The sequence below is a fragment of the Brachyhypopomus gauderio genome, chromosome 3 (assembly GCF_052324685.1).
Source record: "Brachyhypopomus gauderio isolate BG-103 chromosome 3, BGAUD_0.2, whole genome shotgun sequence".
NCBI classification, from domain to species: domain Eukaryota; kingdom Metazoa; phylum Chordata; class Actinopteri; order Gymnotiformes; family Hypopomidae; genus Brachyhypopomus; species Brachyhypopomus gauderio.
The window spans coordinates 25,366,212-25,378,378 of record NC_135213.1 but is presented as its reverse complement, the minus strand read 5'-3'; the positions used below and the strand labels follow the sequence as shown (position 1 = coordinate 25,378,378).

Sequence of the window (12,167 nt, the reverse complement as noted above, 5' to 3'; positions counted from 1 at the left end):
TTTTTATTTTGCTGTTCCATGTATAGTCGTTTACACTCATTCACATTGTTTCTCTCCAGTCAGTAGAAAGGCAAGCAATAATGCATGATACAGTAATAGGGGTGATAATGGTAATAGTGATAAAACCAATAGGAATACATTGCCTTACTGTGTTTAGCTTCAAGGTTAGCTTGATGCATCTTGGCTGTTAAAAATTTCACTGTACTGAGCTATAACTGGAGGATTGAAGCAAAAACGGATGTCACTTCAAAATGTTTAAACATACATGACACATAGTTGCTTATAACTGATATTTATCTTGTAATCTCTAAGCAAAAGAAAAATTTAACCATGGAGGGAATTTTATGGAAGATGCTGTACTTTAAACTTTCATAACGGCCAATCAGACCACGATCATGGTGCTAACAAGCTAACATGCGTTCCTGTAGTGATCACAAAGCTCATTGGTTATGCTTTATGGTCCCCTTAAATGTGTTTTGTTTCTTCCTTTATCAATCAGCTGCATAGTTAACTAATCTGTATCTGATAAGCAAAGGAAACCCAGCAGCATATCTGAACTGAGCAAGAACAAACAGTGCGTTTGGATCATAGAACGTTCAGCAGGTCCAGACCCATTTGTGTTGGGCAAAAGCTACTGGTTTTGGTGTGGCGCTTGTGCTTAAAATGTAAGTAGTGTGTGTGTGTGAGTGTCTACAGCATGTGGCAAAGGTCATTTATTGTATTGGTCAGTTGTATTTGACCATATCACTTATATGAGGGACATTTGAATGCAACTATGAACTTCAGATTTATTGAGAAAGTCCTTTGCTGTTTATAATGTCACAGCATTGGTTTAATGTCCGCCGAACGCTTTCAGGAATCCAGCTGTGGCTCAGCTCTTTTGCTCAGGTTGCACCAGCCTGAGGCTGTGTGTGTGTGTGTGTGTGTGTGTGTGTGTGTGTGTGTGTGTGTGTGTGTGTGTGGGGCAGGATCATGGCTCGTAAGGCTCTGTGTTGTGGCTTCAGCATTCTGGAGGTGCTGCTCATGGTTCTGTTCCTGCTGATGACTGGAGTCACAGTGGGGCTCATCACCGTCATAGCCGTCAACATGAACTCCCCTACACGTAATGTTATTAGTGTTTGCTTCTCCTGATGTAGATGTATGTGCAACACTGTAGATCAGGGATTTCCAAAATCATCATGGATAATATCTTAAATAAGACAGAGTGTTCTGTGGGACAGTCCCTTTACCATTGGATGATGTTCTTTTGGGGGACCCAGCCCAGATTTCTTGAATTATGCATTGACATGACAGTAAAAAAAAAAAAAAAAAATTATATATATATATATATATATATATATATATATATATATATATATATATATATATATATATATATATATATATAAAAAAAATTATTTTTATTTTTTACTGCCTATCATTTTGATCTTCCCTTCCATATGCATGGGAATTTCAAATACCGTAGAGGCAGAAGAGGTCATTCCTACAGTGAAGCCTACAGAGAAGCCCTATCTGATTGGAGTGGGCAGAGCTGATTGCACTGGCCCAGTCGCAGACATACCCCTGGTGAGTTACTGACATACCCCTGGTGAGTGATTGATGCTCCCCTGGTGAGTACAGACTTTGCCTTCCCAGAAAAGATCTATTTTTATATTTTTGGTAAAAAAAATGTTAATAAATCTTTCACAACATTTCATGTTTGCTCTTGAGACTGCATGAAATTCTGATAATATTAAACCCTGCGATCACATGTAATTTATGTACATGATAGATAATACAAACACTACATTAAGGCCCTTAAAGTTCATGCTGTTTGTTTTGCATAAGATGGGCTATGCCAACCCAAAGCAGACTGCAGCAGGGATCCACACTCGTTTGTTCAGCAGGGCCTTCATCGTGGACGACGGTAGTCAGAGAGTGGTGTTTGTGAGTGCAGAAATAGGCATGATGTCTCAAAGACTGAGGCTGGAGGTAATGGAGGCTGTATTCCATCTGCCCTCTAGTGATGCCGAGGAGCGTTTATCTCGTATTTCACGCTAACCTGCCTGTTGTAGGTGCTGAAGGAGCTCCAGCTGAAGTATGGAGACCTGTAACGGCAGGACAACGTGGTGCTGAGCGGCACACACACTCACTCCGGCCTGGCAGGCTTCTTCCAGTACACCCTCTTCATGATCACCAGTAAAGGTTACATCAAGCCAGCCACTCAAGCCATCGTCAGTGGGATTGTAGAGGTACATATCAGTTTGTTTTTTACTCAAAGCAGGTTCCTGTTTTAAAACAATGTAAATTGCCATATCATGTAGGTTCAAAATTAGTTTTTAATGCATTAAAAGAATGAGGAAATATGTAAAAATACTTAAACTCCAAAATCTAACAGTGTGGGTCAGCTGAGAAGAAACCAGAAAGGACGGGCTTCTCTTGCATCATATAATATCAGTGAATCTTAATTGGGTAAAAAGATTTGTACCTGATTCATTAAGTACTTCACTAAATACTTCACTTCATCACCAGTATCAACCTGCATCACACCCACAGGACTGTGCTGTCAGAAGAGCAGCAGCTGTTTTTCTGTTTTTGTTTGTTTGTTTGTTTGTTTGTTTGAGGCAGTATCGATGAGGCTCTAGTCCAAGAGGGGCACACAACAGCTGCTGTGCAGTTGAGCATCTGAGCAGAAAACACGTCACTCTTTCCACTCCCAGTCCCTTAAACATCCATGAGAACCTGGAGTGCAGACTTGTTCTCTGAAGGGAAATGTGCAAAAATAACTCTGCTTTCTCCGAGTCCTCAACTTGTGTGCCTGATGTTTGGGTCTCAAGAGGGACCGAGATCGTGTCCATTCCAGTTTGGTGTTTAGGAGAAAGGGGAGGAGGAGGAACTGTGGTATACATTAACCTGGACAATCTTCCCTCTTTGCTAATCCCTTAACACAGAATATCTAATAATCTCCCAGAAAAAAAAACTCAGTCAGTGTGATATAATATTATGAAGGCATGCTGTATGGAAGAACTGACATGGCTTGAGTGCTATTTCATGGCATCCCTGATCGTTCTTTTCTCCACTTCCACGGGTCATAATGTATCTGGTGTGTCTACGTAATGTCAGCTCGGTTCAGGCCACCTTGAGAGAAGGAGGAAGGAAAAGGGAGAGGTCAGGAGGTCACGTTTGGAGGCCTGATCATGAGCTTCATTAAGCTCCTCCTGCAACTGCAGAGAACTTGTAGGACAAAGCATGATTTTTCAAGAGCAGGTCTTCCCACCAGATCATGGAACCGTGTAAAGGACCACATGTAACAGCAGATATTCTTGATAGGGGGGTGAACTGTACCAGCAGCCAAGGTTTGTTCTGTCTCTACAATATTCACGCTTTTTGTTTGAGCTTAATTATTGTTCTTGATCCTTGATTCTCCATCAGAGCATTGATCAGGCACACAGGAGCCTGACACCTGGTAAAATCTTTATAAGCAAAGGAGATCTTGTAGATAATACACGTAACAGGAGTCCTCATTCATACATGAACAACCCAGAGGAGGAGCGAAAAAGGTATGAGGGACCTACCTGGGAGACGTATCACCCCAAACCCTGGGATACTGTACAACATATTCAGTCTGGCATCAACCCAGCAATAAGTCATTTCTCTGGTGTTTATTTAGCTGGACCAGTCAGTGTGTGGTCCGTTAAAATATGATGAAGGAGCAGTTTTCACTGACATCTGAATACATGCATAAAACACATGGAAACTGAATAAGCAATTTGTGACACTGCTGTTTAAACTGGTGTTCATGGTTCTATATTCCTGTAGTGGTTGTACTGATTACAGCAATGTTGTGAGGTTTATTAATGCAAATAGTTTGTTTGTTTGTTTGTTTATTTTTTGGCAGTACCTCTAGGTTCTAGGCCATGAGGGTCACAAAGCAGCTGCTGAGCAGTTTCACATCAGTGTAGAAAACGTCTCCACTGTCATATGGTGTGATTTTTGTTTCAATAGTTCCACAAAAGCAAAAGTAAATCCAAGAGCAGAAAGTATATGTTATGAATGCAAAACAGAAAAATATATATCAAAAGTATATATTTTTTATATAATTGGTTATTTGAAACTTATTTTCGTTTGCATTTTGACAAGTTTTTGGTTCCATTGTTTTTGTTTTTTTGGATTTTCCCAGTAAGGTCTTTTGCTTCTGGAATCTCTCTTTGCTTCTGGTTCGTTTTTTGCTTCTGACTTTTGGAACACATTTCACGTGTGGGAGGGTCTTAAGGCCCATTCACACCCTACGGTAATTACGGATACGGACCCTTTCGTCCGGTTCCGGGGGTCGTTTCATCCGTCAGTGGGTCCGTTGCCAGAGCGCTTACGAATCCGTAGTAACGGAGCAATATAAACCGGAAATCAGGGGGCAGTAGAGAGTCAGAAGCATCGGAAGTACACCAATTCGGGAAAATCAATGAAGAAGAGTACTGGACTTTTAAAAATGGCGCTCGAGTTAGAAGAGAAACTTTGCGAGTTGGTTAGAGGCAGCTGGGTTTCCATCCAAACCTTTCGAAAAAATAATGCGCAATTTCCAAGTTTCGGCAGAAAAAAAAAATGCGAATTAAGCCTTGTTTCCATTCATTACAGTTATGCGAATAAACTTTAGATCACGTGAGAGGACGTCAAACAATAGTGGTTTTACGTCCACCTGGCAGTTACGCATTTTTGCACTTTGAGGTTTTGAAACATTTTTTTATTTTTCTTTTCTATACATGGAGAAGTTAAATTCAATTTTTGCTCTCTCCAGAACTGTTTTTGTATGCATTTGCCATCTTTACATCGCGATCATGTACAGAACCACATGACTTGAGGCATGATACGTCATCGCTTATGCGAAAAACCCTTTTCCATCCAGTTTTTCCGAATTTTGGCGATGCGATAGTCTAACTTTTCCACCTCCTCCCAGCGTAAAAATCTTTTTGCGATATTTGGGGCTTTTTTCGAATTTTGGTCTTATTCCATCCAGGTTTTTTCATGCGCATTTTCAAAATGCGCAAAAACTCGGTGGATGGAAAACCCTTATGATGCTACGGTGCCAGGTCATCGCGATAAACAGCGATGCAAAAACAGCTGGGAGGAGATTGCTGGTGCGCCGGTGCCAGAAATTTGACTATACTGCCCTCTAGAGGATGTATTTTAAAAAATCATAACAACGTTGGAACCGGAAAGAGGTATAGTGGCCCCCTATGGAGGCTACGTTTGGTACGGACGGACGAAATTCGTCCGTGTCCGGAGGTATAAAGCAGGCTTTAGATGAAGGCGTTCCTCTGCAATCTCCATTGGTCACTGATTCCGGACTGACACAGAGCTCTGAGACCGCCTCTGGGACCAAGCCACGCCCACCCCACCAGCCTCCCAGCGTTTTCAAACATGGCGGAACGCGGTGGTTCTGTTTCACAGTAGCATGTAAACTAAGTTTTACCATAAAAGTTTATACAAAGGTTATAATTAATTGGTAAATGGTCTGTAGATATGCTTTTTAAAATTTTAGTGAACTGGATGGAGAGAACATTGATGTGTGGAAGAAATATGAGTATTTGCAATATCTGGTATGGCGACGGACGGGGGGTGGGGGGCAGCTGGTGTACGAGAGGTGATGCCAAATATAGTAAAATCCATAATAGTAAAAAATACCAAAATTAAAGCCAAATACCAAAATTAAAGCAATACTTAAAAGTGGCCACCCTATATACAACCAGCTTTGTTCACTCACACTGTTTTTCAGTGTTCTGCAGGTACCACACACAAACACACATCACATGCATCTTGTGCTGTCCATATTTTATTAAGTGAACAATATTCATTGAACCATTGAACATAGAGATACTAAACATAATACATGTCAGACATGACATTCAGACACTGTCCCACTCAGAGATAAAAACAAAAAGATTTTAACTTGGAGGGGTGCGAGTAAGAAGAGTAGTCCATTGAAACGCAGAGTGCGGATTAGTTTCCTTCTCACTTTAGACCCGCGGGGACGCTAGCGAATGATCCAGGAGGAGCGAGTAACTAGTCGCTACTATTGTGAATGTAGCAAAACGGTGACAGAAGCTACAGCAGCGATTAAATTAAAAATAATTTAAAGGCTAGCTTTAAACACGCTCTTCCCTGTTGACTGCTCTCACGGTAATGTCGCGCTGAAAAATATTGACCTGTCTTGTCAATATATGGAGCCAGATCCGTAAACGCGAGCCGCTTTCGCCATTCCAGATGGCTCAGTCAAAACCATTACATCTTAATGAACCAATAAATACATCAGCGGCAAAAATGAGTGTAAAAAATACCAGGGTTCATCATTTAGAACTACAAAAAAATCTTGTTTCTTATTTTACTATCTACCTATTTTTCATAAGAGTTTGTTTTACCGCAAAATACTTCAAAAACGGCGAATTTCGCCGCAAGGTGACAGATTTTCATGCCTGCATCCAGTTCACTAAAATTTTAAAAAGCTCGCGCTGGTGAAGTGTGCTAAATATTAACTGCCATGCTTAATGTAGTTATTATACAGTGTACATTTGCAATATCTACAGACCATTTACCAATTAATTATAACCTTTGTATAAACTTTTATGGTAAAACTTAGTTTACATGCTACTGTGAAACAGAACCACCGCGTTCCGCCACGTTTGAAAACGCTGGGAGGCTGGTGGGGTGGGCGTGGCTTGGTCCCAGAGGCGGTCTCAGAGCTCTGTGTCAGTCCGGAATCAGTGACCAATGGAGATTGCAGAGGAACGCCTTCATCTAAGACCCTCCCACACGTGAAATGTGTTCCAAAAGTCAGAAGCAAAAAACGAACCAGAAGCAAAGAGATTCCAGAAGCAAAAGACCTTACTGGGAAATATCCAAAAAAACAAAAACAATGGAACCAAAAACTTGTCAAAATGCAAACGAAAATAAGTTTCAAATTACCAATTATATTTAAAAAATATACTTTTGATATATATTTTTCTGTTTTGCATTCATAACATATACTTTCTGCTCTTGGATTTACTTTTGCTTTTGTGGAACTATTGAAACAAAAATCACACCATACTGTCACAGAAACACCTCACTGTTTCCACTCCCAGTCCCTTTAAACACTATTGATTACAGCAATGTTGTGAGTGTGACATGGCGTACATGAGGCACACACAGATCCTTGCAGACTTCAATGCAATTATCTCTATTTGCTGAGATCGAAGCATGGCTCAATCCCACAGCGGTAAATAACAATAGCAAACGTAGTCATAAAGAGTATTCGAGGGCAGGCCGAGACCGTATACCAGAAACGGTCAAAGCAAGCAGAGGTACCAGAGGGCACATCCTAAGAGAAAACGGAGAATAACAAACCAGGTTGAACCAGAGAACCAGAACAGACATGTATAACGCTCAGTTTGCTTTCATAAATGTCGGCAATACTTTGCAACAAGGATTGTGATCGGAGGTCTCATAGGATATGATAATGAGACAGGTGCCTAATAATCTGCAGTGGAGGATCACTGCCAGCGTGGTTGGGCATGATGGGAAGTGTAGTTCCTGGATTTGGAAGCCGTGACAGTGAGGTTTATTGATGGAGATATTTTTTTTTATCTTCTCCTTCTTCGGAAAGAGCATGATTTACTAGCCATTACCGTTGCTGATGTTTAAATCTCAGTAATGAATTACTGGTTGACTAAATCCATGGAGTGAATCCATGGAGAACATGAGTACTGTAAACTATTTGCCCTTCTGGGGTAAAAAAAAAAAACCCCAGAAGGGTAAATTGTTATTATTTTTTTTACTGATTGACTTGAGGTCTGAATTCCAGATTAGATTTAATCTGATTAATTGATTTTTTTTTTCTAGATACAAATATGAGACAGACAAGCAGCTTGTGACCCTGAAGTTCACAGATCTCAGTGGGGATGGAATAGGAATGCTGAGGTAGTCTTGATTTCATTCAAAATGTCATGTTTTCCTTTGTCTTTAGATTCTAACAGTATTTGAGTTTTTAGGTCTGTATGCAGTTTTTACATGAAACGTGTGATTTTCCATAAGAATGTGCTGAATAAACAGTTTTTGTGTATTTATGAATGTACATCCCCTTCCATGCAAATCTTCTTTTCAGCTGGTTTGCTGTTCATTCAGTTAGTATGCATGAGACCAATCAAATGGTAAGCGCGGACAACCTTGGCTATGCTGCTTATCTGTTTGAGCAGGACAAAAATATCGGCTCCTTACCTGGCAAGGTGAGATTTCTCATTCCTTATTTGTTCATTCTTTAGAAAGCTGTAAATCCACCTCTCCACTTGAAACCATATTATGGTGTTTACATCTTGAGTAATTTCCACCCAACTGCTGTGTCCCTCAGGGTTCATTTGTAGCAGCACTGGCATCTGGCAACAGCGGAGACGTGTCTCCAAACACTCGTGGACCATACTGTATTAATACAGGGGAGAAATGTGACTACCTCAACAGCTCCTGTCCCATTGGTGGGGTAGGTGACCTTTCTACACAGAACACTACATCTTTGTCCATATCTATTTCTGTACAAGCTATAAAGTAGAAGAAACATCTTGCACTTTTTAATGGTTTTCGTTTGTAAATCTTCTGTTGATTTCCAATTGTGTGTTCACAGAATGACATGTGCCTCGCGTTTGGTCCAGGAAAAGACATGTTTGAAAGCACCAGAATCATTGGCGAGAATATCTACAGAAAAGCGAAGGTGTGCTGTATTCTCAGATGCTGTGTGTAGCCTTCAGGTTTGTCCTCCGCTCTGTCTGACACTATGATCTGGTGGACAGGAGCTTTATGGGACTGCAGAGCAGGAGGTGCGTGGACGTGTCCATACTGCTCATCAGTGGATCAACATGACGGATGTGACCATCCACCTTAACTCCACCCACAGTGTAAGTGAGCTTGAGAGACACACAATGGCCATACCAAGAACATCAAAACATTAAATCATGTTTCTCTTTTTTACCAATATATCAACATGGCAAATGTTCAGATCATTGCATGTTTATAAAGACAGTACCCTCCGTATGTCAGTATGTCATATGGTTAGGCTATAATGACATAACCACGTAGACACTATAGAGGCAATAAAATGTGTATTGTTGTAGTCATTGGAGACTGTATCTAAGCTAGTTGGTCTGTGTACAGTGGTTTGTAATGCTGTCTTGATTTATGCCACTGACAGGTTAAGACGTGCAAACCTGCCCTTGGCCACAGCTTTGCAGCGGGAACTACAGATGGGGGTGGTGCTCTCAACTTCACACAAGGCAAGCATGAACACTCAAGAGGTTATGGGAGGTTTTAATGTGAAACACTAAAGGTTCTGTACACTACTCTCACCTCTACCACTATTCTCACATCTATTCTTTACAATGGAAAAACATCATAGATGAAAGAAACATCTTGGTGTGACAGCACACAAACTTTAATTTAATGATTGGTATACTAAAATCTGAGCATATAAATGTATAATTTAGTGAACTGCAGTATATTATATATTATATTATATATATTATATATATTATAGTATATAACTTTATAGTTGTATATTACTCTAGCAGTGTTTATTTAAAACCTGCACGGACAGGTTCAATTGAGGGGGACCCGTTCTGGGATGACATTAGGGACGTCCTTGTGGGTGTACCATCCAAAGAGACTCAGGACTGCCACGCCCCCAAACCCATCCTGTTCAACACTGGGGAGGTGGGGACAGGTCTACATGTATTCCAGTACTTGTCCACTTGTTGTTCTATTGGCTGGGAACTGCAGTAGTGTTGTTGTACCTGTAGATGAACTGGCCCCTCCCTTGGCACCCAGATGTAGTGGATGTTCAGATCATCACCATCGGCTCTGTGGCTGTGGTGGCCGTCCCAGGGGAGGTGACGTAAGTGTTTGGAATTAGACACGTCTACCTTAAATTTTCTTCATTTTGTATTAAAGCAGCAATCAGTCCATGAACAGGAAAACTGTTGAATTTGATGAGAATCAAAAGGTATGATCCATTTTTTCCTAGATCTATGTCAGGTAGAAGGATCAGAGAGGCTGTCAAACAGGTGAGAAGATATACAAAACACATTGGAATGTAGGGAAGGTCATTAAATCAGTCCAATTATGAGCTTCTCTCATAGTGTCCATTTATTAATGAGGTAATAACAAGCAGGTTTGAATGTTAGCGAGCGGCTTAACCAAGCATCATGTAGGGCACATGCAGAGTGCTTATTAGGGTTGTGATGTTTTGCATTGACTAATTTAGGAGCTGGAGGTGCAAAACACTTTCACCAACACAGAAGTTGTCATTGCTGGTCTCTGCAATATCTACACACACTATATTACTACCAATGAAGAGTACCAAGTAAGTAACTATAACCATCTTTATTCTTAATCATGGTCATCTTTTATGAGAAGATGATCGTGCATATTCTGTTTTTCAGTGGGTCCAGGTTTAGATTTACTGTTCAAAAGTATCTGATGTACTAGGTAAAGTTGGCCTACAGTTGGCAGGTTGAAGTGGTTACTGTTTGGAGTTCACAAGACACCATGAGCACTGAAAATCACATTGAATGGCTTCTGGACCCTGAGGCACATATTGGCATTATCTTGTTTGTATCATGCGTTCACAGATCCAGCGGTATGAAGGTGCCTCCACCATCTATGGGCCTCACACCCTCTCCGCGTACATCCAGCACTTCAGAGGCCTGGCCAAAGCCATTGTGCAGGTGAACATTAACCTGTTCAGATATGTTGTTTTCTAGTGCCTGCTTTTCACTTCACTGACTGGAATGCATTTTACTGAATCCAGGGTAAGGTGGGGGAATTACCCAAAGGTCCTGAGCCTCCATTATTCAAAGACAACCAGCTCTTCTCTCTGCTGCCCGGCGTGCCTGTGGATAAGCGGCCAGCTAACACCACCTTCGGACAGGTCCTGGAACAGGTGCATCCTCGCTATAAAGTGGTGAGCCAAACAGATCTAGTTAAAATAGGATGAATCATGGAGCTGTTGTTCCGCTTTTGTTCTGTGACCGCAGTTCTGTTTCTAAGCACTTTTTGATGTTGTAGGGAGAGGTCGTTTCTGTCACTTTCGTTGCAGGAAATCCACGAAACTCTGGGGACATGGTGAGCTTTTTTCATAGTTCGTACCACACTTGCTTTGGATGCTTACAGTTCCTCCTAACCTGTCAGTCTTCTCATGTCAGAGAAACAAGACCTTCATTGCTGTGGAGATGTTTCACAACAGCACCAGCACTTGGGAGGTCATTCATACAGATGCATCATGGGAGACGAGGTAATAAGTTTTTAGCAGCCTGTCTGTGTATATTTATGGTATAGCCATGGCTCGGTGTAAAACACTTTCACGGCCAGATACAGAGTGCTTATGGGGCACTCTGAGGCCAAGTGATCTCTCAAGGTGTGTTCACTGATAACTCAGGATAAAGCTGACTCAGGTTGTGTTATCATTTCACCAGCAATTGAACACAAAGTCTCCAACCAGACCTGGCTAGTTGAATCCACCTTCTGAATACTTCCAATATACTTCCAACATTCCAGTAACCTTCCATTTGATCTCAGCAGAGTGCACACTGCCTTTGGTTAGCACTGTATTGGAAGGGCAATCTTGTAGTCATGTTGTGCTGAAGTGTATTAGTAGTAAGTAATATTTAGCACTAAATAGTAGTAACATTTAAGGGTGAATTAGTGGGAAAGGTGTTACTACAGGGCAGATCTTCTTTAGAAAGTTCACTTAAGTTCAGATGGCAGGAGACAGCGCTATAAGGTTTTTTTGCACATTATTATATACATATTGGTAGTATTATATACATATTGGTAGTATTGTATACATATTGGTAGTATTAATACGATCATAGCAATGAAGTGATATTGTAGAAAATGTAAAACTGTGACTGAACATTTTGTGTGTGTGTGTGTGTGTGTCCAGATTTCACTGGATTAAAGGTTCTGGTGGGCGGAGCAATGCTACAGTAGAGTGGCACATCCCTCTCTCAGCACCGTCTGGCACCTACAGGATCCGACACTTTGGTCACACCAAACACTTCAATGTCACCAGGCCTGTGATAACTGCTTATGATGGCACGTCCGATGTGTTCAGAGTCACGAAAACACTCTATTCCTTCTGACGAAGCTCTGCAGCCATTGTGGGGCTCTATCAT

General features: G+C 41.2%; 1 protein-coding gene across 1 annotated transcript; it reads left to right on the top strand.

Moving 5' to 3' along the window:
* The first annotated feature begins 1,037 nt into the window (after positions 1–1,037).
* On the top strand, positions 1,038–12,146 carry LOC143510842 (neutral ceramidase-like). Its single transcript, XM_077000645.1, is given in 20 exon segments — positions 1,038–1,102; positions 1,466–1,566; positions 1,828–1,971; positions 2,055–2,231; positions 3,412–3,539; positions 7,852–7,929; positions 8,114–8,234; positions 8,357–8,482; positions 8,624–8,710; positions 8,790–8,894; positions 9,188–9,269; positions 9,590–9,705; positions 9,792–9,886; positions 10,016–10,055; positions 10,256–10,354; positions 10,623–10,718; positions 10,802–10,954; positions 11,059–11,115; positions 11,196–11,284; positions 11,936–12,146. Coding segments are annotated over 20 exon segments (2,154 nt in total). The 5' UTR covers positions 1,038–1,041; the 3' UTR covers positions 12,135–12,146.
* The last annotated feature ends 21 nt before the right edge of the window (positions 12,147–12,167 follow it).